Source organism: Grammomys surdaster, unplaced genomic scaffold, assembly GCF_004785775.1.
Source record: "Grammomys surdaster isolate TR1022 unplaced genomic scaffold, NIH_TR_1.0 237, whole genome shotgun sequence".
In the NCBI taxonomy this organism is placed as follows: Eukaryota; Metazoa; Chordata; class Mammalia; order Rodentia; family Muridae; genus Grammomys; species Grammomys surdaster.
Window position 1 is genome coordinate 3,085,590 of NW_021604682.1, and position 26,707 is coordinate 3,112,296.

Consider the following 26,707-nt stretch of genomic DNA (forward strand, 5'->3'; position numbering starts at 1 on the left):
CGTCATCCACTGAACATGGGTTCCAGAAGCATTTTTAGTTACTTGATCCGCTCTACCCCTCACTAAGCTTTTGTTGAGAGTGAGGTTTATATGTTGCTCCACTTACTGAATTGCAAAATTTATTAAATTATTTTAAATTATTTGCTACATGTGAAACACACAGAATGTGTGCAGACACATGGGGGTGTGTGTGCACCAGGTAAAACTGTAAATTATGGGTTTTTTTTGTTCAGTTTTTTTTTTTTTTTTTTTTTTTACAAAAGCTTTGACCTCGAATGTTCGTCCTAAGGCCAAAAGTATGCCTTCAAAAATCTTTAAAACTACATTGTTGGATACTATATAAAGTAACTTCAGGATTAAAAATAACTTACAAGTGATTTCCACCCGTACCCGCTGCTTTCTAAGCCTATTTTCTTTTATAAAGTCAGCGCAGTACAGACAGTAGCTGTATAAATCTCGTACCTATAAAAATCCGTTACCCCCGTAGAAAATAAAATGACATGTGCCGAAAAATGTGCTGTCAATCTAGAAATGGAGTATAATCTATGTTAAGCAAAAAAAAAAAAAAAATGATTTCTACTAAGTTAGTCCTTGTTGATTTCAATGGAAAAAAAAACCCTAATTTAAGATGCAACTAAACAACCGGACTTTGAAGTGATGTTATTTAGTGAATTCAGTCTGTCCATAAAGGTTTTTCTGGGGCTAACAATTCATCGATACAAATGATATCTCTTTCTTTTTATTGTAAAGCAGATCACTCGACGTGTTAGGTTGTGCACATGTGATAAACCCCATATGTCGATTTTTTTTTTTGTGACAATAAAAAGCAGAGTTCATTAAAAACAAGTAAAAACTAAGTTATTATTATTATTATTTTTATTGGTCAGAGTTTTGTCATTGGTATATGGAGGCTGTTCCACGGACCCATCCAGAGCTCTTCCTCATCTGATGGTGTGTTGTCACCGTGGAATTCCATCGACTCTCTAGAGAGCCTACTGTCTACCATGGACTTCTGCTCAGCTGTGGTTTTCAGCCTGGTCCCCGATGGCTTCACTGACGAGTGCTCAGCCACCACAGGACAGGGAGCAAATGTGACCAGAGTTGGGGTTCTTTTCGCTTTCTCTGTGGAAAATGGCCCCTTGAACAGTGTGTTCAGGGGCACATTCTCCTCACGTGTCCCTGCCATCTTGTCTATTTTCTTCAGATGCCTCCCAAGCAACACAGGGGAGGGCACCTTCAAGTTATCAGCGACACAGGCACGGCGCGTTCTCACCACGGAACCGTTCTGCGCAATGTAGATGTTGCCATTGACATTGCTGTGGCCCCTGGGCTCGTGAGTTCGGCTTCTTTGCGACTCAGGGGCGCTGTCTTCCCCAGCGGAGCTGCTCTCGTACTCCCGATCGACCACCAACTTGATCATTCTTTTTCTTGCCCACTGAGAAAACAAAGAATAACAATACGCTAGTCATTCTCAAAGGAAATCAAAGGCTTTGTGCAATCCACAGCAAGACCCGGAGAGGTGGCAATAGTACATTCTCAAGAGGGAAAAGAGGCATGTTTCCGTCTCACTATCCTTTCTCCAACTCCGTATTGGATCCAGAGTCTAAGCATCTTTGAATAAACTCTTGCTGAGTTTGGAAGTAGACCTAATAGGAAACACGAGGCACATTATCTGTATTTTGCTAAGTCCCAATTCCTTGTTTTATTGGCTGCTCAACCATTTCAGCAAGTTCAGCAGAAAAACCAGGAACAGAATTTGTACATCGTATCCATGTTAACGTTTTCTTCTTTCCAGTATTTTAAAAATATTTCTGAATCCATAATCTACTTCCTCATGTTAGTCAAAATGTTTGTCCATTTTGACGTGTGCAATCAGTTGAAGCATCATGGTATTCTGGGTCATCTCGCTAAAACTCCATTTACTTAAAGGAATGTATTAGCCCAAAGAGAGTGCTTATTACTACAGAAAACAGAACATCTCTTTGTATAAGCAACTGGAACATAATGACATTTCCGCTGATTCAGCTGTCTTTTTACCAACCAATATCAGAAGTGATGAAGAGCAAAACTTCAACAACACTACTTATTTTTTTTTCTTCCCCAAACAATATAACACAGGGGGAATATAGACGTCCTCTTTGTACTGAATAGGCAATGTTTTCTGGTCTCTGTATAAATATTTTAAATAATGGTGTTTATTTACCTAGAAGAAAAGCTGTGACCGTTAAAATAGTTTTTAACCACCACCTAAAGGGTAATCACTTTTAAGTTTCAGGATACGGTTTCATTTAACTCCTAGAATTTGAAGGCGGGAGTTGATACAGTGTATCTTTCACTTGGCAGCTTTACAGGGAACAAAAAATAATCAGAAAGAGTTGTTCATATAATTTGCTGCTCTTTGTCTAGTATCAACTCTGCCTATTTATCATCTATATGTGTATTTTCCATTGCTATAGACAAATGCCACTGATAATGCCACTTTATAGTCAGTATCGATGTTTCCCTGTTTGCTAGTCTAAGAGAGAGTTAGACAGGTTGGATCTACCGTGTCTCAGCATGCACATCTACGTAGGTAGCATATGGAGTCGTTTTCTTATCTTTCTTCTAATCCTGAGTGAAGAGAGTCAAATCATGCTAAGTCCCCACCCCGTCGAGAGCCGTTTCAGAGAGAAGACCACACAGAAGGCACTGCACACAGGAGCACACACCACCGCAAAACCCCACCTACTATGCACTCTTCTAAAGGGCTGTGTTGTAACCTTCGGAGTTTGCGCCTGGAGATTTCTTGGGGTCTTCATCCTTCCTTCTGTCATATTCTGGTACCTGGAAGCCCCAGGGGCCTCCGGAGAGACTCTCACTGGTACTGCTGCTGCTACTGCTCAGTTCTGACCCCGACTCCTCCTCACTTTCCACGCCCCTCTCCATGGAGGCTGATTCTGCACTGCCCTCCTCTGGGACATCCTGAGCCTCCAGGTCTGTGGACTCATCCATAGGAGCCAGTTCGCTTTCTTCTCCTTCCTCTGGCCGTTCTTCCTCCTCCACCGGCGGCTCTTCTTCCTGCTCTACAGGCGGCTCCTCTCGCTTACCTTTTACCTCCTGGACTTCCTCTACCACAGGCCTCCTCCTAGCTAGCACAATGTTTTTCCTTGCCTTCTCTCCCTCTGACTCAGTGGACTCAGACTCCTCTGACTCTGGGGTAGAGCTCTCCTCTGCTTCCTCAGATGGGGTCTCCGACTCTGATTCTTCCGTGGTCTCGGACTCGCTGAACTCGGACTCTGTCTCTGTGTATTCTGTGTAGTCGCTGGACTCCTCCTCTGACTCCACAGTGCTTTCTGTAGCTTCCTCCTGGTCTAGAGTCAGTTGGAGATAGTCTTTGTCTTCTTCCTCAAGGCGTCTCCTCCACTCCTCGCCCTCCAGGTCAATGCCTCTTTTCTCAGCGAGACCTCTGACTTTCTTAAAAATCATTGGGAATATTCGGGCTCTCTTCCACGTTGGGTATGTGGGCTCAGCGGCTGGTGGCTTCTCAACGGTGACCACCACCTCTTCCTCACTAGGCTCTCTAATTTCAACTTTGGGTTTTTTAACTTTCTCTGGCTCTACCTGAAAGTTTTGAGAGTGCAATTCAAATGTTAGCTCGGAGATAGTTATGACGTGATCTTGTCCCTCATAAGTTAAGCATAAGCGTATCTTTTGGGTAAAAGCCTCATGCAAGCTACGTATATAGTTTCCAAAAAATATGACAATATTCTTTTCTGATAATATACAGAAGCTAGCCAACAGGCAATTTATTTTGGCTTTATAGTATTCATACCCCAAATTTAATGCTTTCTGTTTTCTGCTATTTAGTTTTGTTTTATTTAATCTTAGCTCAGGAAAGAAATAATCATTATCTTTACCTATAGAGTCTGGCTTGTTAGCTTTCTGCTGTATCTCAGAATTTTTAAAAGTCATGGAAATATATTAGTTAATTTGAAACTTTATGAAAAATCTGTCTTGTCGAATTTTGAACCAATTAGGGCTTCAGGAACTGTCATTTCATGGAGGGAAGGACTGTTTGCCAAATAAATTTGAAAGACATGATTCATGTTAATTCAGAAATGAATCAATATAACATTTAAAAAATGTTGGTGATGATACTTTATTCTATGAAAATGGAATATGAAGACTGTATTTTTCATGTTTTTTTTTAGTTATACAGATAGGACAAGAACAAAAGTACCCATGTATTGTAAAATTTATAACATATATGGTTCTTAATACTGTCTTTATAGAGAGGCATTCGTGATTTTAGAAAGCCTATTCTATTGTGACTTCTTCCAGGTATCTAATCTTTCATATAGAAGGAAATAAACTGAAAAAAAATTTAATGAATTGTCTCCATAGGTAAGAAATTGAAATGGTCAGCGTTGTTACCTTTCTTTGAAAAACAAATAATAAATTACTAGGAGTTTCTACAGTTGGAATAATTGACAGTGTATTAGTCAAACCAGAGCTATTTTTGCATGACATGTCATGACAAAGTCACTTACCTCTTCCTCTTCATATTCTTCAGCTTCACCAATGACTTCACCGTATTCCTCCGGTCCAGCAGGTGGCAGCAGTCGGCGGCGACTTCCATACTGGGGCATCTCATACCTGCAACATAAACTTGTAACTTGAGACATTTTTCATAGAATCTACCATAATGATCTGTTTCTTCTTTTTCTTCATCATCAACAGATACTTAGGGTCTATTAAGTTCCTTCTAAAAATTAAAAAAAAAAATAAAACTACATATTAAGAACCACTACCTGACAGCCAGAGAATTTATTATTATTATTATTATTATTATTATATTATATTATATTATATTATATTATATTATATTATATTATATTATATTATATTATTATTATTACTATTGACATAATGGCTCCCTGTAATAACAAGGAAGGGAGATGTTATTTCACATTTAAATTTAGGGAGAGACTAGAGGAAGGAAAAAGAAAGATGTAATACTTCATAGCTACATGGAGAACAGAGGACACAAGAGAGACTTTATATACAAGTCTGCATCTCACACAGGATGTGAAATCTATGTTTTTACATGAAAGTTGGTATGGAAGGAACAGAGCCTGCATGGCATTTTCATCCCGTGTGTTTCTGAAGGTGGTTAGCTTAGGCGTACAGAGTTGATGCTCCCTTGTCGTACTTGTTACTAGATTCAAAGGTATATTTTATGTTTTTATTTTTTTTTTCACTGCTCTGGCACAAAACTTCAGGTAGACTAGTTAGAAAAAATAAAAGCCCACAAAACACAGCATCCAGAATAAATGGTGTATTCAGGAATTGAGCAAACATGTTTGACTTCTATGTGCCATCCTAATTATGATGAAACACCTGAGCACATTTCTAGAAATACAAGCAAGGTAAATGAGACAGCAAAGTGATGAGAACTTGACTAATATAAAAAAAAATCAGGCACAGCATTTTCAAATATCAAGGGGCCAATGACACTTTAAAAAACTAATAACAATAATAAGTTCTGATGAATTTTTTTTTAAAAAAAATGAATACGATACAATTCTGAAAGAAAAACTGAAGAAGTACCCATGCTCATAACTGTAATAATCTTGTCCATATTCCTGGCCAGGATCAATCCCAGATTCCATGGATAACTCCTATTGTTCAAAGAGAAAAATTGGCATTTTTGAATACATTCTTCGCATATTTCTGTTTTAAGCGAGATTTCCATACCTATGGCTTGTATCCCTCCAAACACTCCTGACAGAGTAAGTTTAAATGACAAGTGTCAGTTAACACGTTCCCTGTGTTCCATTTTCAGCTGTTCTCCTGGAACCCACTGGTCATTAGATCACGTGTAAATGGAAAAGCACAGTCTTCCTGGCTATAAAACTGTAGACATTTTCAGGCGAGTAGTTTTACTTGCTTTTAGGGAACTTTGGAGATTAACGTAATCAACATTAAGTGTCATCGTCGCTTATTGACTGGCCAGTGTATGAGGCCATTGTCACAGTGGCTTTGTTTATTCTCTCTCTACTGATGGTTCTCTGTTACCAAGAGCTCCCTCATCAAACTCTGTACATCCTCCAATAGCAATTCGCACAGTAACAAGATCCTCAGTTCAGTGCTCATTCTGGGGTTAAAGATGTTTTAAATACATCCTTGTATTTATACCCTATGAAGACTTCTTCTGACTCTTGACAAGACCGGCTTTCCTTAAGCTCTGCTCTTAGAGGGAACTGTGCTTTGAGGTACATATACAAGAACAGCTTCAGTGGCGATTAAATCATTCCCCCCACACTTTTTAACTCCATTGTATTAATAACGAGAGGTGGCAAAGATTAAGAAGTTTGGCTCTACAATAGAGTAAGAGAGGAGGAGGGAAAGCATAACCATCCACAGGGAAGTAGGTTGGTACATACAGATAATCCACTCGTGATAGGAACTGGTCTTACACATGTGTGTGTGGCTTGAGTCAGGAGCTACTGCCGATCTGTGATGGCAGAGAGGGACCATTTCTAAGGCACACAAATTTATCACACGAGTCATCTGTGTGATAAATATGGACAATGACTCTAAGTTATGTCACAACTTGCCAAATTGTTTAAAAGGATTAATTGTGGTTAACCCTAACCAAAGAATTCTACCAAAAATCTGGGATTTTGGGGTTTCTCTTGAAAAACCAAGGCATGACACTTTTGTACATTCCAAGATTCCCTGTGGTGGTTCCTGCCTCCGATGAGGTTTGGTTACTATTCCTCTACTGTACTGCTCTACATCTGTAGTCAAAGCCAACCTGCAATCTGCCTCCTGCTTTGCTCTCTCTTCGTGAAGTTTCTTCATGGACATTTTCCAGTCAGGCTCCCATAATCACCAAGTTTGCGATTGCCGTTCGACACTAATATAATGCCCACTGACTTCGCAACTTACAAATATTTTTTTTAAACCAATTCATTTGTGATGTTAAAACTCACTTGACATATCTATTAGGATACATGTTTTTTTTTTCTTTTTTTAAATCAGCAATGTCACATGTTACTATCGACAGTGGGCAGTCGGTGGCCATAAAATTCTAGGGCAGGGGAGTATACGTTTGGAAAATGTATGCCACAGTCGATTGTCTGTAACAGTACAAAGTCAGAACCAATAGGAAAGTTCAAGAAATCAATCCCCTGTAGCAGCACCGCAGCACAGGGTGGGCAAATAGGCTGAGGTCAAGGGTGGATGGAATGGACTGTGATATCCCACTTACAGGCACTCAGAAATGATGTGATCTGCAGGTGCAGGTAAGCACTTAGGACGAGGGGAATCACCATGACCATTAACTCGTGCTAGTGATGGCCGAGAGTGCACTCTTGAAATTTTCATCTGAGTGGCTTATATTTATTTCGTAGCCGTAGGTTTTCGTTCAGCAAAAATTTCCGTTTTAGGAAGGGGAAGTATAAGATAAACTTAAGAAAGAGCGGTAAGAAATTAGAACCAAGTTAAAGCCCAGATGTAAGTGACTTTGAAAAACATGTATGCTTCCCGCTGGTGAGTGCAGACTTTTAAGGGACTAAAAGCACCATTAAATTGGTTTACGTAAAGCAAACATCTCAGAAATGCTGCATTTGCTCTGATAATCAATGCATGCCTAGTAGAATACATACAAGACACCGAGAAGAAACCTCCAAAGCTGTTTTAAATGTAGTCTTAGTAACGATTAGTTCATATACCTGCACTTTCTGATTCCTAAGACTAAGGCTCAGGTCTTGTGAGCTGCTGTATGTTCCCAGCATAAATGGCTTCCAATATGGTCAAGGTTAGAAGGGAGCAAAACAGGAACCCTGGAGTGCATCGGGGGGTGGAGGGGTGGGGGTGGTACCCTGCAGTTCTGAGCTAGGTCAGCTAGGAATCGGCACAAATGGGAAAGAAGAGCAGAGTGTCAAGTGTTTAAAAAGAAAAGGAATAGAGGAAAGTCCTTGTGTCAACAAAGACCCCAGGACTGAGCTAAGCAGGTGACTGGATTTGACCTTTCCATTGCATGACACAGGTCTTATCTGCATCCCTAGATGTTGGACCAGAAAACGATTGTGTGAATGGGCCCAATACTTAACATTACTTTAAGGTTAATGTCTGCTGCTGACTACACATTTCTGAGAAGGTGAAGCTAATGTAGACTCTTATTACTGTAGTAAATGTTCAAAGTACTATAAATCAGAAAAATTTCAGTTCCATTTTTCTTGGCTTCTCTATGCTCGTTGATCAGAAGCTCATGATCAGCATTTGTAGGTGATAGTGCTGGTTGGGAGAATATTTTGCTCAAGGCAGTGTGGGCATATGAACTGTAAACCTGAGTTTTCTAAGTCAGTTCTCTGGAAATTTCCTCGATAAGAGTTTCTAATTAAAAGCTTAATTGCAAATTTATATATTTCTGCTTCCGGTCTCCAGATGATGATGATGATGATGATGATGATGTGTGTGTGTGTATTCTAAACAAGAAATGCTTTCCTTTAGTAAAGTAGGGTATTGTTCCTAGAGAAAAGAACCAATTGTTTATTAATGCTTAGCAAAAGCCTAAATTTATCACAAAGAATAGAATTACTTCAACTGAGTATTACTTTATACTCATTTTAGGCTTAGGGGTATATAATAAATAAATAAAGTGATGTGTATTTATCGTGTAACTCTGAAAGTACTTTTTGCTTTGTCGGAGAAGCACTGAGTCATGCATGGACTAGGGAACCTTCCCAGATGTTGGAACCTTCCCTCCATCTTTGCCTGATCCAGCTGATGAGACCACATTCAGATGAACTCCAGCTCTTGCTCAGCCAGGAAGTGGCTTCAGGCAGTAATGGAAAAGTTGGGGCAACAATGATTTACTGGCCTAAATTCTAGAGTAGTGGTTCTCAACCTTCCCAGTGCAGATCCTCATGTTGTGGCGACCCCAACCATCAACTTATTTTGTCACTATTTCATAACTGTACTTTTGCTACTGTTATGAGTCATAATGTAAATATCTCCACCTTTTTTTAAAGATTTATTTATTTTATATATGTGAGTAAACTGTTGCTCTCTTCAGATATACCAGAAGACGGCATCAGATTCCATTACAGATGCTTGTGAGCCTCCATGTGGTTGCTGGGAATTGAACTCAGGACCTTTGGAAGAGCAATCAGTGCTCTTAACCACTAAGCCATCTCTCCAATCCAGTATCTGCATCTTCTGATAGTCTTAGGTGACCTCTGTGAAAGAGTCATTTGACCCCCAAAGGGCTAGCATAGGTTGAGAACCGCTGTCCTAGAGGGAAGCTAAAAATTTGTAGCTATAGTCACTAGCAAGCAATTGAGAGGTGGTTTCTTTTTTTTTAAATTTGTTTAGTTATTTAAACTTGAAAGTGCATTTTCTCTCATTAGTAAAAAGGGGACCGCATCAGAGGCCACCCACTCTAGCCACAGAAGTATAAAAGTACTGTAAAGGTTTAGTGAGGTTGAAAAGAAAGTGAAAATCGATACCTCCGGTTTAAGAAGAGAAGGTCTCAGCAGTTGATGCTGCCAAAGGAAATTAAAACAGGAAAAGATTTAGATAGTAGTTCAGATGGGAAATGTAGAACATGACTGAGAAAAGAGGAATACAGGCAACAGCTTGAACCTGTCACTTAAGGTATGATTCATTATTCACATGACACCTGCCAAACTACTAATTAATAGTTCAGATAATTACTTGGGCACCTAAGGTAGATCAGAAGCCATTGGCTTTAATTTCAGTTACTTTAATTAACTAATTGATAATAACCTCAATAACCAATTTCTGTGAGGATATTTTTTTTTTTTGTTTAAGCTTCAGAGTATGAAGGATTGCTTGGACTTCTACAAACAAATATCACAGGGCTATTTTGACAGCCTTAACCTTGATGAAGCTGTCCATCGTTCACTCCTCATCACATTGGGTATAATTGCACCCCCGCCCCCACCAGGAAGAACAGAAAGTCAGAATGACAAGATGCAGCCTCTTTGGGATCGTATTGAAGACGTTGTCTCCATTCTCCCATGTTTTAAAAAACAAAATTTAGATGGCTTGCATTCGAGTATGCCTTCAAAGTCTTTTGCGAGTCAGGAAATTGTCCCTTCTCCAATTCTGCAGGGCCTCCTATCTGCCTCCTCTCCCTGTTACTCATTCAGTGATCTGTGTCAGTCTCTGTAGGTACGTTTCGTGATTACTCATGCTTCAACCAAATGGGAACTAACGCTGATCAAATTTAGCTTAGTGAGTTTTGGGAGGAAATTGTTAAATGATAGGCCTTCCTGTGTGCCATGGGGGTAGGTAGAGTGCAGCTCTGGAAATGATCCTGCCTGTGAACCACTGCTCAAAATGAGCACTTACATATGTTATTCTTTGAAAAGGAAGTTTAAGTTAGAGACTCTCCAATGCTAATGGATTCATTATCTGTTATAATTAACCCTGAGAACTAGTTCTTCATATAGGTCATTAATACTCATCTGCATACTCTAGAATATATACATTCTAAAGTACAAGCTACAGAGAATGTATTTATGTTACTCTTTTGATCGAGAAACTGTCTGCTAAATCAAGCTAGGTTCTCAGTAAGTTTGCTGTTACTCAACAAATCTCACCCAACACCTATTGGTAAGAGTCCTCAGTATGTTCTCGGTTGACTGAGCCACATACATGGAATTAAAAAACTCAGAGATGTCTTCTGGTATGATATTAGAGATATTTAAGATATTTGGACTAGAGAGAAACCTGGACTGTTTAAAAAATGTTAATCAACTTTACATCTTCTGCATTATATCTATAGAACCAGAAAACCAAATTTAGTATGTGGTTCAAATCAATACAACTCAGAACAAAGACATTATCCTTGGAAATGTTAGTCACTGGTCATTGTTTACACCCCTGATGATAGACTTAAAACTCCAAAGCAAAGAAGCAACGTAGAGGAAGAAAATACATTAGAAAACATCATTAAAAATTTTGACTGAAATAGAAGAAGACAAATCTAGCTTCAATCAGTCTTGTATCCTATACAAAGGCTTTCCATGAAGGCTCGATGCCGTACCACATGATAAAGCCCTTACCTCTGGTGCAAAGCCTCCCCTGAAAGGCAGAAATGGAAACTTGTGTTAAATGCATGGATTTTTCAGACCAGAGAGAATTACAGATAAAGGACCATTTAAGAGAATCAGAGGAAATACAATCAATTTTACTAAATCTTACTGGGACAGACTTCCTACAGTGTTATTAAGATTAGAGGATTGTGTGCTGTACTTGCATTACTAAAAAGTTATCTTCACAGATCTCACCCTCACATGACCAACAAACTATGTCCATTGAGCTGATAAAGGCACTTTCCATGCAGCCTGATGAACTGAGTCTAACCACTAGAATTCACATGATAGGAAGGGCTGACTCCTGAAGGCCGTCCTCCAACCTCTCTCTCTATCCATGCTATGGTCCGTATGGTACCTAGCCCCATGCATGCACATTCACTGAATAAATAAATAAATAAATGTGAAAGCAACTTAAAAATAAAGTACAATACTTCACTTTGATTCTATCACAGTCAACTAGCATAAAGCTATCCTTTGGTGTCTCATCTGTGTCTTGATAGGAATATTGTGTTCACTGAGGAAGAGATACTTCTTAAACAGAAAACCAAATAGGTAGGTGCATACTCAGATTATATCCTTCCGAGTGAATGAAACCATATTCTCAACTTGCATGTGTCAACTTGATTCTAACAATAATGAAGAATTGAACAGTAACAGACCTTCTTTGCTCTTTAAAGAACTGACTTCACTTACTTTTAAGAACGTTCTTAACTTCCAAGTACTCAAAACTATATAAAAAGGTAAGTAAAGTTCATGGACCACAAGTGGTGCAATATTTGTCTGCACTTGGGAGAGACAAGGGACTATAACAATATGAGTGCCATTGATTATGAGATTTTTCTTTATTTTATGTATATTTAAATATTAGGCTGATACCATTAATCTTGTGAGGTAGGTATGTTACTGAGTTAAAGGCATGACTTTTGAAGCACAACGAAAGTGTTTTTGCAGAACGTGCAGCCATATCTCTGCAGCAGTGGTTCTCAATCCGTGGGTCTCAATTCCCACAGAGTTGCATATCAGGTTCATAATAATACAAACATTGCAATTCATGACAGCACAAGCTTACAGTTATGAGGTAGCAACAAAATAATTTTTATGGTTGTGGGGGTGTCACCCCGATATGAGGGACTATATTAAAGAGTCACAAAATTAGGAAGGTTGAGAACCACTGTTTTATGGGAAGAGACCATGTGATCTAATGTGTCTTAAGTGGTTACCAAACAGCTCGGTGAAGCTGCTGGGAATGGGGCAAATGCAGTGTGAAGTACTCCTCAATACTTCCTGCAAGTTTCTTTAGTGAAGTTTACAGAGTACTCATATACTTCAGCCAGCATATGTGGGGAATTGCAATCCTTCTGATGCTTGTTACAACTTTATGTTCAAATCTATTCCATTGTCTTTTAGAGATAATTAGACACAGCTTATATTTAGGATATAACCCTATTGATGAGCCACACATATCAGGTAAAATATCTAGACAAATTTTGTTTTCTAGGATATTTCAATTTCCCTTTTTTATTAAACATGAAAAAAAATGTCAATAATCTGATTTAGTGGCTCCTGTCTACAATCCCAGCACTTGGGAGGCTGAGACAGGAGAATGGGTCAGTGTAGACCACACAGTGAGTTTGAAGCCATTGTGGGTTATGAGTTCAAGGTTGACATGAGTAGGATCCTCTTTCAAAAGTAGTTTTCCGCACACATACACACAACCATGCTCTTGTGTTTTATATTGGGTAACTCTACTGCTATTTGAACTCAAAGACAGAAACTTACCTAGAAGAGGTATGTAACACCATCAATATTCATAATTATCTGTCCTTCCAAGTCATCAATGTTGATAATTACACAATCAAATAGCATCAATGCATCTTTTCCTGTAATTCTATTACCTCGTGTGTAGTGGATTATTCATTTCACATCCTACGTCTGTATGCATTTAATCGTAATAAGGGCAAAGGCATAATAAGTGTCCTCTTTGGATTTTAAATAACCTATCTAAACACTCTTTATACACTGAGCAGACCTTAACAAATGCAGAGGAGAGAATGGCATTTCACACCGACATGTGAGCTCGCAGCATTGGGGAGACAAGGACTGTGAGGTCTTATATGTCTAAATAACCTTTACAGGACCCATGTAGAAGACAGTTTAACTGATTATCAGCAACGCCCTGTCAGAATCCACCATACAGCACAAGTTCTCAGGCATAGGACCAGCTGTCAACAGAAAACTCCAATGGAAGCTTTTCAGTGAAAGAGAGGAGACAAACCAACACAAAAACACATTCAAGAACCCCAGGAAATAAATTATTTTTGACTTGGAGGAAAGATATCTGAAGCAGATGGGCTGCTGAGGAGAAGTAGATTTGCAGATTGCTTTTGATCTGTTCCTGTTCATCAGGAATGAGCGTTACATTATTGGAGGGCTGTCCCAGATTTTAAGAGTCAAAAGAACCATCTTAGAGATAATGGTACTTCAGGGTTCTTAGCCTTTGTGGACACACAGAAAGAAGTAAAGCCATGTTTCACTGTGGCTGGGAGAGTTCAGGAAACCCTCTGCGATTTCCTTGATGTAATAGAACCTGAGGTTGTTGTCTTATCTGTTCTCCTGGAATATGTAGGTTTATTATATCTTCTCAGATACTACAATTCTAGAGTTTAACAAATAGCATAACCTGTTCCAAAAGTAGGGATTTCTAGTAGCTCAGTTCTATTCAATACACTTTACAGGAAAACCAAAATATAGTTATTTGAGGGTTGCAAATAATACACCATGTGCCTGTGTATGCTTCGTGAAGACAGCATCACTTAGCTATAATTAATTCTCAGGGATTCAATCCATTGTGTTCAGGAATATTGTAACAACTACTGCAACTATGGGACTTTCTTCCCATGGGATAAACCTTTCTCTTCTGCTGAAAACAAAGAACAAACCTTTGAGCATACAGGTGATAAGACACCAAGAACAGTATCTCTTCATTTAAAAGTAATTTTGATTTTATTTATTTAATAAATTGGATATCAAAGGATGTCTTCTTGGTAAGAAGAATTATAAAAAGTATAAACAAGGAGGTGATTTTATAATGTGAAAAGGCTAAGTTAAATAGCACTTATTTAAATAGCACCTTTGATAAAAAAATAAGATGTCTTACAAAAGTCAGTGGCATGAGATTTATTTTCATCATAAAGGAGGAGACAGAAAGAATCAAGATAAAGAAGTAGAACAGCAACTGAAAGTATGGGAGAGATTTCTCATCTGAAAGCCTACTAAAAGGATCAAAACAATCCAGAATGGAGGGTATCATAAGAAAACTGATAACTACATATTATAGCACCTGAGATTGCCTGCTGTCTGCCATTTCCTACATTTCTAAGGCTCATTTTACCTGTGAAACATTTCGTTTTACCAAATACATAGACTTCAAGGAAATGACAAGCCAAAAAGAGAGCATTATGGCTTACTAGCACCCTGCTTTTCTGTTCCCCCCCAGCTAGAACATTCATATAAAACCGTGGTCAAAAACTCAAAAGAAAAGAATAACATCACCCATCGACAAGGTCAACAAGCCTTTGGTTTTAGTTGGATCAGTACTTTTCATGCCCGTATCTCCCCGTTAAAAACAGATAAAGTTACTTACTTTTAAAATAAATGTAGGACAAATAATGCTACCTTGAAGTTAAGAAAATTAAGGTCAATCTACTCTATGAGTTAGTGACGGTGATGTTAATTGAAATTAAAAGTGCTGAAGAAAAAGGCATTGCATTGAGTTGGGGATTAAAAACAGTGGACTCTTCTGTGCCGTTCAAATTCTCGTGCTCCACGTTGAGTGTTATCATCAAGAAAAGAATCACCCAGTTAAAACGGGAGAAGCAACATTACAAGGATGTTGATTGACTGTGAGGTTGCACGTCAATTCCCTCAACAACTCTAACCAACGTTTCCTGGCTCTGGTCACATGTTATTTTCATGTCTGTTTTCTCTGCAGGGCAAAACGTGTGCAGTTTTAAGGGATCTGTGGGTGGACAGTTTTTTTCTATGTGACTGTACATGTTAGACACGGATTTCTCGAGCTCTGCCAGGTTTTTCACATGTCTGAGGATCCCTTTCGGATGTCTGTGGGGTTCTGCCCCACAGGGCGGGTTGGATGCTGGTGGCTGTGTCGTAGATGTAGTTTCTCTGGCGTGTGTGACACTGGAAGTACATTTAGCAGCTGGTGGAGAGATGCTGTCTGTGGATGGAATGGAAGTAGAGGAAGGCAGTGGGAAGAGGCGGGGAGCTGGTGGTCTAGGAGGAGGAGGAAGTGATGGTGGAGGAGGTGGTAGAGAAGTAGGGGGTGTAGAAATGGGAAGAGAAAATGTAAGAAGTTGGGGGGGAGGAGGCTTACGGGGAGAAAGGGGAAGAGGAAAAGTAGTAACGGCAATGGGAGGTCGAAGAAAAGGCGGATGTGGAAGGGGAGCAGAGATGCTAGGCGGATGGGGAACGATTTCAAAAGAGTTCCTTTTGGTTTCTGTATCTGATGCACAAGTGGGAGTCTCTCTCTTAGAGCCTAGGGAGTTTAAAACACGAGGTCTCGGAGGAGAAAGTTCCAAGGTGCAGTCAGCGGGAGAAGTGACCACATTAGGTTCTGACCCGAGTTCCACCGCTCTTGAAATTGTTGGCAGAGTTGAGAAAGAAAAGTGGGACCAAGAGGAGGAAAAGGAAGAGCCCGAAGACAGAGATTTCATCTGTTCTGTTTGCTGTACAATTAGGGTGTCTCTGTGTCCCCCTTCTTTCTCTGACCCGTGGGCATCTTCGGTTGTCAGCAGTACGTTGCTGCTACCTCTCTGGCTTGGGTGGCATCTGACGCTTTCGCATTCAGCTCTCTGCCTGGTGATCTGCCACTCCACCAGGTCTATGGTCTCTGGTCTGTTTGGAGCTTTCCACATCAGCCGCCTAGGAAAGCTCACAGACTGATTCCACACCCTCTGAATCTTTTCTCTTGGGCCCCTCAGAGACTGACTCTTAACTTGTGTTCTGGGTGCAAATAGCTCTTCAAAATCTGTTCTTGGCTGAAGGTCTGAGTTTGTTGACCTTTGACCTACACTTTCCATATAAAGGGGATTATGGGTACTTAAGTCATCCTCAGCGGGAAGAAATGAGAATGTCCTTGCTGGGTTAGGCTGGCTGTCCTTAAGTGGTCCCTCTACATGAGCTGGCTCATGAGACTCAGCGGTACTGGAGGAAAAGGCCATCCCATCGTGACGACTGCTCCTGTCTTCTGGGACTGAGTTATTTCCCCTGCTTTGTTCAAAATGGTAGAGAAGGAAAAGACTTGAAAGAGAAGAAGGAGACAAGTTGTGATACAGCTTTCATAAGAAAGGTGTTTTTATGGCTATCATATTTTATATAACAAAGGCCTAACAACACTAACGCACTCACTTACATACAACATGACTTTCAAGAACCTATTCTAGGGAAGACAAGGCAGGGACATCCCGAGCTGTGAGAAGGATGAGGAATTTTCATTAAAATATCAACCTCTAGACTGTCCTGCCCCTCCGTAATTAGTTTGAATCCGCAAAGTATCTGGGTCCATACATAACAGTTTGCTCCTGTATAAGCCTCGGTTTTGGAGAGTGCAGACAGGCACCCCGTTTTGGTTGTGAACCCCCAGTTTTCTATAGGGTGCTCAGAGACCACTGTTATATGCACAGGTCTTGGCAGTATCTCAATCAGAAATTTCCCATTATATCCCATCTCAGTAACTCTGAGAGCTAAAAAAAAAAAAAGTCTCTAATATAAAACCAAATTTGTAAGACAATGCAGAAGGGAGAAAGCCCCCTTCCGGCTTAGAAGAACAAGAGTTTCCAAAGACAGAACGGAAAGCCCTCAGAGAGTTCAAAAATCATAGTTGAGAAATCAACTTCATGCTACAATCCTGCACCAAAATGATTTAAACTCTATGCTTAGTTATTTTAAAATACAGAAAATGCAAACAGACAAGAAGGGGTAAATTTACATTCTCAGCAAATACAATATGGGTCGATCATTAGTCAAAAATTCACTGAATGAAAATATAGATGTTAAAACCAATACCTTTTTGATTTCCTTACATGGTTTGCCAATCCGTGGATACTGAGCAAAGTACCATACAATCTAATTAATGCTAAAAACTTGCAGAGCACAGATCCAGGGCCTCAGCTACAAGCATTGGGACCCTTCCTTCTGCAAGATTAAGTGCCAAATACTTTACATAGTCCCTAATTAGTTTTTTTCCCTTCAAGCTAAAGCATAACAGCAAATTAATCTTGTCAGTTGTTTAATAAAAAATAAAATAGAATTATTTTCAACAATGACAAAAACGGTTATCAAAAAAATGGGGTAATAGGTCAGGCAACGAAATGATATGTAGCTTCGAAATGGGACCACAAAAACAAGCATGCTCAGAAAGGGCTGAGTTATCAGACAACCTGAATAATTTAGAAAGTAGGGACAATATGGTCTTCTATCCTTAGCCTGGAAAGCTATTTTGAAAATACGTCAAATATCATTTCACTTGATATTATATGACCATTAGTTTTGAAAGAAACCATCTATATAATCAAATACATAACTTATGATGGAAAGAACTCTATGTCTGAAGTAAAGATACAGATACTTTTGAAACAGTCTCTAGTGGGCTCCAGTACTATTACATCAGAAGGAAACTAGGCAGGGAGGATGCTATCTCCTTTAAAACATAAACATCATGAAAGATAAGGACCACTGTGCAGACACTAATTCTGCCCAACCTATTATAGCACTGCATCTACTTTCTAACAGCCTTCTATTAGAATGATAGTATTTACTTACTTATGCCTATGTATCCACAGGTGAGAAAGGGCAACCATGTGACAGGGAAGAAAAGTTGTAACTATCATTAATTCCAGACAATCACGTAACACTATCAGACACTTGCTTTAAACAATACGCACATCCAAGAGAGAAGGCGCACGTTCTTAAGTTTTTCTTTCCCTTCATTCATGAGAATAATACCTAAGAATGTTTCAGATAAAATCATGTGGCATTTACTCTCAAGTCTTATTGTGTACAATTTTATCTAACCATCTGTTTGCTGGAGATATATAAAATTTCATCTTTGTGAAGCACGGGCTCTCTTAATCGTGAATGTGTCTTAACTTTGAAAATTGGTTCGTGTGCATCATGTTAGGGAGATGATCCTGGGTTTCAGAAAGAAATACATTAGATACTAGGTATTAGAGAGTGTTAAATCTACATGAAGTTATTAATTGCTTTGTGAAGACTTGGGTTTTTTTTCGAAATTATTTATTTATTTTTCTGTTTAAAAGCACAACTGCTAATAATTCCTTTGGAGCTAGTTTATTTTGTAGCTTACTAGAACCCTTATAAAAACATTTTCAATAAAAAAATGAAGCATTTCTAAAAAGGAGGTAAGGTTCAGATTTAAAATGTTTCAATACATGATTGAAAAATCTTCTTAAAGACCGTTAGTTACAATTTACCCTTATCCAATGCTACTGACTGCAGATTTGCAGATGCTGTTGCATAAATTTGCTTTGTAAAAGCATATATATATATATATGTATATATATATATATATATATGAAATCAGTCATTGTTCTCATATGTGAATACTGCTAACTTCACATAAATGCTTTTTTTTTTTTTAAATCTGAATGTCATTGCTAGGAAGTGCTGCTCAATATAATTGGAGAATCAAATCATATTGGCTCAATTCCTACTTCACCAGTAATTCAATGAGAGCATCATCTGAAGACTGAGAAATGAAAACACGTATTTAAAGAAGGAATTCTGCATGTAAACAGAATGCTGTGCAACTCTGCTTTCACTGAAACTTATATAGGATATATGTTATAGTGTATATTATATATTATAGCTTGCATATATTTATACAACACTAAAATAGCACCCATATAATTTTACAGCTTCATATATAATAATATAAATACTGAATACACTATTCATGCATCTGCCAAAACTGTTTTTTTCCAGTAGAAGCAATTTTCATAATTTTTGAGATGTGCCTTACTCCTATGAGTAAATCCCAGAGAAACATAACAGATACATATTTTTAGTCACTAACAACAAAGTTTCCTGAGATTAGCTCACTTCAAAATTGCTTATCATGTCCTAAAGTAGTTGCTCTTGAAGTTTTATAACAAACACAGATTAAATCAAATCAGACTATGTGGGTTGTATCTTTTGACAGAAACAGTTGTGAAGTGTCAGAAATACATTAACAAGCTCTGTCAAAAATGTATGGCTTAAAGTGGCTTAGAAATTTCACAGTGTAGAGACGTTGACGACAGCAGCCTCCGAGTAGTATAGTTCAGTTCAATGGTAGACTGTTGAGAGCACACTGTGCCTCTTAGTAGGTCAGATTTTATTTTTTTCTTCATATAATATTCTATAATAATATGTTAACGTCTGATTTTAAATCACAGAATTTGATTTTGATTGCCAAATTGGAGGGTTTTTGTTTTGTTTTGTTTTATTTTGTGTTTTTGTTTTTCTTTTATCTCGAATCAGGAGTTGCATTCTTACCATTCGGATTTATTACAATCTCCTACTCCACTGGTTTTTGAAAATCTGTAATTTTGTACAGGAAATTGTCCCAATATCATTAAGATTGGGAGATTAAGTATAGTATCTGAATTCCCTTCTGAAGTTTTGTCTAACATGGATACTGTTTATTTCTCCATTTGTTTCCTTTTTCTTTTTCACTATAGTTTTTCAACTTGAGTTCTCAGCTATTTTAGACTTAATAATAAGGTGACAGGCTGTAACAGGCTTACCGCTGTATTTCTGCATGAGCTTGGAACTAGTTTTGCTCCCAGAATCCACTCCACCCCTCACAGTTGTCCTCCCTTGCTACTCACATGGCACTCTCTCCCAGCTCTTCGTAGAGATGTGCTCCCGGTGGTGGTGGTGGTGGCGGGGGCGGGGGTGCAGCAGGTACAGGAGCTGCAGGCTTGGCTGCAGGCATGGCAGACTGAATTCTTGCGGTCTTCGTGCACTCAGCCTGGCGTCTTGAGTAGAGTAAGGTTGTCTTGTAAGACTCAGTTTGGAAACCACAATCAATAGGCTATTGTTTTAATAACGAGGTTCTGTTATCAGGGGGACCCACTTAAATTATACACAAATATTTGAACTAATAAATTGATACAACAGAAGCATTCTTGTGTTCCAGATGTAAATATTTGCCCCTTGATGAAACAGTAGAATTCACAGACGTATTTACAAATTAATCTCAGTTTTACTAGTAGCCAGGATGCTAATGTTAGAGGTGATCTGTGGTTTTAAATGTCACAGACCGCATTTCATTTTTAAAAATTAAGTTATCAAATTTTAGAAATGATTAGAACATACCTTATCTTTCATATTAATATAATAACAAGTTGACTAGAATCAGCAAAAACATGCACACACCCCATCCCCCCCCCCCGCACACCTGAAAATCTCAAATCCAAATAATTGCTACGAAAATAATACACAGTTCAGTACGGTGTTACAATTTGATGGACATAACCTGTGATTTCTCATTTTCTGTCTCATAAATTCACGTGCAAAAGATTCATAATTATACTTACACTTTAAACCTGTTTTGGAAAGCGGTGTGTAAGAAGAAGAAGAGAAAGTGGCATTAGAAATACTGTACTAATGGCTTTATAACGTGATTTGCTATAAATTATGAGTGGTTTACTGAATAAGCTCATAATGACACAGTTAATGATACGGGGTGGGGGGAAGGAAGGCCTTCAATACGGTGTAGCCCCTTGTCATTACTGGTGCAGACTTATAAGTTACTAAAACATTTACCACAAAGAAATAAATAACTGAACTGAAGGGAGAAAGAAAAACTGCAGTCAAACATGGAGCCGGCAGTTTCAATTCTTTTTTTGTTTTATTTTGTTTTGGTTTTTTCGGTTTTTTTTTGAGACAGGAGTATCAATTCTAATCTGACTATGGGAACTTGAGGATGGCCTGATGCTTGTAAGGGCTTGTTTCTTTACTTGGAGAAATACTGATTTTACTGGTATAAGGATCTGATACACTCCTCTGAGGAACAGCTGAATGAAAATGGAGAAAGAATACCACAGAATAAATGTGGAAATAAATACTAGATTGATGACTTCATGATTGAAAGTGATTTTTTCCAGTGTTATTTGTGAGGAACTTCAGATTAACTATAATAATCCATTTGTTAAAGAAACATTAAGCTTTAAGCTTAACTGTAGCGACCAAAAGTTATGTTCACTACTCCATAGGACCTTTGTGAGGAAAGTATCCATTTTACATCTTCTCACCGAGCACATCTTGAACGTTTCAAGTCAGAATTAACTCACTGGATTCAATTTGAGAGAAAATTGTTTAGAGACTGAAAAGAAGGTTATGATGATGGAGGTTTGATTGTCAGCTTGACACCCATGGGGAGACAGAATCTCACTGGGGAACTGATACTTTCGAACTGGCCTGTGGGTGCTCTGGTTAGGGTTCTCACCCACTTCTTACAAGCTAGCATCAATTGAGAAGAAGGAACTTCAGCTGGGAAGACTCCCCCATCAGATTGCCTGGAAGTAGATCTAGGGGACATTTTCTCGAATAAGGATTGATCTGGGGGAGCCTAGCTCAGGGTGGCCAGTGACATTCCTGAGAATGTGTGTTTGACTGTGTTAGGAAAGACAGCGGAACATGAGCCTGGAAGGAAACAAATATTCAGAGTCCTTCCATTGTCTGTTTCAGTTCCTGCCTCCAGGTTCCTGTCTTGAACTTCAGTCCTGGCTTCCCTTGGTTATTGATTATAACTTGTAAGCCTAATAATCTCTTTCTTCTCCAAGTTGGTTTTGGTCAGTGTTTTATCACAGCAACAGAAAACAAATTAGGACTGACGGGTTTTGGTGTAAGAATACATTAGGGATATCTTAATACTTTTCCCCGTAGGTATTTTAAATAATGAATAGCTTTTCTACCATTATTTCTTACTGTTTGTTATATCAAGCATTTATGAGAGTTACTGGAATTGTTACTTACTTTTTGTGGCACCCTTGGGGCTACTTCTCCTTTTAATAAACTATATTTTTTTAAACAAACATGGCTGCCAATAGGGACACGTTACTAATTTCTCATATCTCATATCAGGCCCGATGCATGCCTTGCTTACTTCAAATTGTAGGTATTAAAATACTTAAATTCCTTCACCACTTCCCAGATGTTAAATAGTTTTGGCACAAGCAGGAAAACATAACGACAGAGTAGTTACACCACTAACATTTTGCAGGCACAAAAGCTACTTTACCAGGCGGCGTCACGAATACCTTCCGGGGAATATCCGCCTAGGGACCTCATACTCACTGTCGGTAGCTCACTAAGACGACCAAGATGGCTGGGATGCAGCAGAGAATGATGATGAAGGCCAAGGCCAGCAAGGCCCCTTCTGTGTACCCCAAGCTTTCTCCTCGCTTCTTGATGCTCGTCACTGCCTCAGGAGTCCGAATCTCTAGAATGCGCCCTCCTTCCCCATAATGCGGCTGGAAGTCTTTATTGATGTCCAACAGTTTGCCGTCCAGGAACCTTTGTTGTATGACAGATTGAAAAACTAATTATGTTAGAAGAGACGGGTCAACTTAAAATTAAAATACATAAGGAAGGGGGAGGGAGAATAGAGTGAGGAACTGTGGGAGGGAGGACTGGGGAGGCAATAGCTCCAATATAGATAAATAACTAATAAAAAACACATCTTTTAGGATTCTGGATTTAAAAGGCAAACTGTGTGTGATGATTAGTATTATTAACTTGAGACCTGGGGAGCAAGCACAGCTGTAAGGGATTGTTTAGGTTAGGGTAAGTCTCGGGGGAATGGCTATAAACTGTTGTGTATTTGGTTTAACGCTTGTAGTATGCTAACTGGGTTCCCAAAATTGCACAAGAATCCACATGGAAGATGGGTCCCTGCCCCCACTTGGTTTTAATTGGTAAATAAAGTTGCCGGCAGCCAATGGGTGGTCAGGAAGACTTTAAGATTCACTGGCAAGGGGACCTAGAGAGGAAGAAGAATTTAGAGCCGCCATGCTGGGAAAGGTGTAGCTGTCAGGCCTGAGAGCTACAGAAAAGAGACCGTAACAGTCACGTAAGAGCCGGGGAAGAGCAGCCCCAGCACCCCCAACCCCAACTCGGTCCAGGACAAGAATGATAGAATATTGATTTTAGTAAGTAATAACTCAGGGATATCAGAGGGGAGGTGTTAGCCACGTGGAAGTTTGGGAGTGAACCAGCCATTAGCTGATTAAGGCATATTAAATACAAGGCTGTGTGTGTGGTGTGTGTGTGTGTGTGTGTGTGTGTGTGTGTGTGTGCGGTGTCTTTCATTCAGGAACCCAGAACATTGGGGAAGACAGTGAGAAACTCATGCCACCATCGCAGGGCAATTTGAACAGGATTAACAACTACAACAGTAAACTACTTACTGTCTTGATTACACTGAGAAGGAAGACCTACCTACTATGGGTTGGTACCATTCTTTGGACTTGCGATCCTGGATCGTATAAAGGGATGATGTGAGCTAAGCACACTTGTTCTGGTTGCCCTCTTTCAACCGTGGATGCCCTTGACAAGTTCTATCCACACCTAGCCTCCATGACTACTCTACCACAGGGGACCATAATCTGGTATTGTAAATAACTTTTCTCCAAGTAAAACTTATCCCCCTTGCTTTTGTCAGAGTTACTGACAGAAACTACAGATGATAATTATACACTGCCTACTCTAAGAAGTAAGAAGGAAAGATGTGAACACCCTTCACAGCAGATAAATGGTAAGGTTTGAGTAGACAGGCTTATTATCATCATGACAGGATACAGGGGAAGAGTGGGAGTGTGGTTTCTATGTATTAGTTAAGCAAAGGGAGACACCAGCTGAGCACGGTGGCACATGCGGCAGTCACTGAGCTGGGGAGGATGAGACAGGATCACCAGTCCCAGCTCTGATTTCCACCAGGCAGTTGATTGCCCTTCCATGTAAGAATCTCAGTGGCCCCAGCAGCCAATAGAATCTACCTGTTTACCTAACTAAAGATTTCCATGTAAAAATATAAGGCAATTAAAATGCTTGTGTCTGTCTCTCCTCTCTGATTCATATATACAATATATATACACATGTATATATCATGTATATAATATATCATATATATTCTTTAAATATCATATATATGTATATACAATGTATATGAATATATATTCAGTATATATCATAAATGCATACATGATATATGCTGAAGATATATTAAGATAAAATACATTAGTATATATTATATATATTAAGATATCTGAATCATATATTAATATATATTAACATATATTAAAATATCTATAACATATATAATATACAGTATATTTCTTATAATGATAATATATATACATATATATATATATATATATATATATATATATATATATTAATGAGGTTCAAACCAAGAGACAGGCATTATGTCCAGGGATCTGGTAATAAATTTGTTAATTATTATTGCTAGTTTTGTTTCCTATTTTTGGAGTAAAGAACACACATAAAAACACAGAGAGAGAGAGAGAGAGAGAACTGGAGGAGATGATATTTGGATTTCAGGTAATAAAAATTGAGAGAATAATCTTATTGTCCATGGCTAGGCATTAAGCAATAATTAGTATACCTTGGTATATTTTGCTAAAGCTGAATTTTCATTCCTCTAGTCTTAATGCTAATATCTGAAGTTTTGGTCTTGGAGTGTGAGTATGTGTGTTTACAAATAAGTCATAAAGTACTTATGAAAAATTCACAGGCTTAAAAGTCTACTGTTTCTCAGATAGTTCAAGAAAATTCTAAATGCCCAATTTTACCTCTTCAAAAAATTATTTTCATATTCTATATTATTTTGTGGTTTGCTCTCAGGTATTTTATCCTAAGTTGTTCATGAAAGCTGTTCAAATTACAGCCCAATCCATTTTGTCTTTACTGCGTGTTTTCTAAAACCTTGTGATTTATTACCAAAATTAAAGCAAAATTATGCAGAACATAAGGAAGCTGGCAGATTAAAAAAAAAATCTAGGTAAAGTTGCATTAAGAACAATTGTCAGAAACAACCGTATGACCCTGTCTTTAAAGTCTGGTTCATGCTCACATGAACTGTGTTTACGTGTACATATCAATGTAATTTCAAATTAAAATGAAGTTTAAGTAAAACGTCTTCCCAACGATCTGCAGGACACTAGGTGTCACTAGAGTCCAGCAAAAAACTAGATGAGGATTTAAGAGAATTAGAATAACAGCCAACGGAACGATGTACTAACATTCTATTCAAGATTTCAGCCTTTCTTCTCTGGTTTTGTTTCTTTTCTTCTTCTCCTGTGCTCCTCTTTCTTGTCCTCTTCCTCCCACTCCCTTCCCCCTCTACCATTTCCCTTCCTCCCTTCCTCCTCCTCCTCCTCCTCCTCCTCCTCCTCCTCCTCCTCCTCCTCTTCCTCCTCTCCTTTTTCCTTCTCATCCCCACATCCCTTTCTTTTTTGCCTTTGGATTCAGCTATCACACAGAATGTAGAACTACATGACAGTGGTTTTTCCTTTACTAAGCTCTTCTGGGTCAGGATGTGAGATGGGTTTGTTCATTTGTTTGTTTTTCCTGGTACTATAGAGTTGTATGGATGAAGGTCCATTCTTCCTAACCTTCAAACCTGCTGAAGTCCTTGAGGCAATCACCCCACTAAGAGTCTATTTCCCTCTTTGGGCCAGCATCCTGCATCAGGAGCGTACAGTTCCTTTGAAGAGATCTCAAAGTGCTGTTTTGGCTCCTGACTTTAGTAGACTCCTGCTGTCCACGAGGTTTCTGACCTCAGTCTAGCCCATGCAGGATTTCAGTTATCCATAAATAACAATCACCCATAGATGCTACTGTTTCTGCATGGAGGTGACGTACAATAAAAACCACTTACTTAAAAAGCTCATTTCTGTCGATGGCTCTGTTGGTCTGAGGGTCGATGGCGTAGACAGTCAGGTCGCACTTGCTATAGTCTTCTAGGGAGAAGGCGTCTCCATGGCGACGGGCACCTATGGACTCTACCACAACCTTGGCACCAGGAATTTGCTCCTGAACATAGCGATCCAAAATCCTAAACATAAAATAACACATAAATATGACATTCTGATGGACTTAGTGGGGGATAAAAATACAATCCTCTAGCTGAAATGACATTTAGTAAATGACGGCTGGTTTTTGCTAATGTTTGCTGGAAAATGTCCGTATGGGTTTTTCAGCGTTCAGTTCTCAATGATGCTAGAAGCTGAGGAAAATGTCAGCTAGAGTGTACAAATGAAGCAGCCTCTTCGTTAGGAACCACAGGACACTGGGTCTCTCCACCCATGTTATTAATGTTATAAATGACACCTCTACAGGAGTGTATGACTCCCAACATGGTGGAGGATTAGGACACCCATTTTCCCAGGGCTATAAAGATCCTCGGAACATGGTCACAATGGAAGAATATAGACAAATTTGGTGAGTTTACAAGATTAAATATTGCATGGAAATCTCGGAAGCTAGCT

At 38.9% G+C, this 26,707-nt stretch overlaps 1 protein-coding gene across 1 annotated transcript in view; it reads right to left on the bottom strand.

Annotated features, from left to right (window-relative positions):
• Positions 1-219: 219 nt before the first annotated feature.
• Positions 220-26,707, bottom strand: part of Pcdh15 (protocadherin related 15) — a 537,968-nt gene continuing 511,480 nt past the window's right edge. The window contains exons 27-31 of the mRNA XM_028773900.1: positions 26,098-26,274; positions 22,494-22,712; positions 20,021-20,170; positions 4,530-4,635; positions 220-1,435 (exon numbers count right to left, since the gene is read on the bottom strand). Of these exons, the coding sequence (XP_028629733.1) occupies positions 884-1,435; positions 4,530-4,635; positions 20,021-20,170; positions 22,494-22,712; positions 26,098-26,274 (1,204 nt within the window). The 3' untranslated portion in view covers positions 220-883. The remainder of the gene's footprint in view (positions 1,436-4,529; positions 4,636-20,020; positions 20,171-22,493; positions 22,713-26,097; positions 26,275-26,707) is intronic.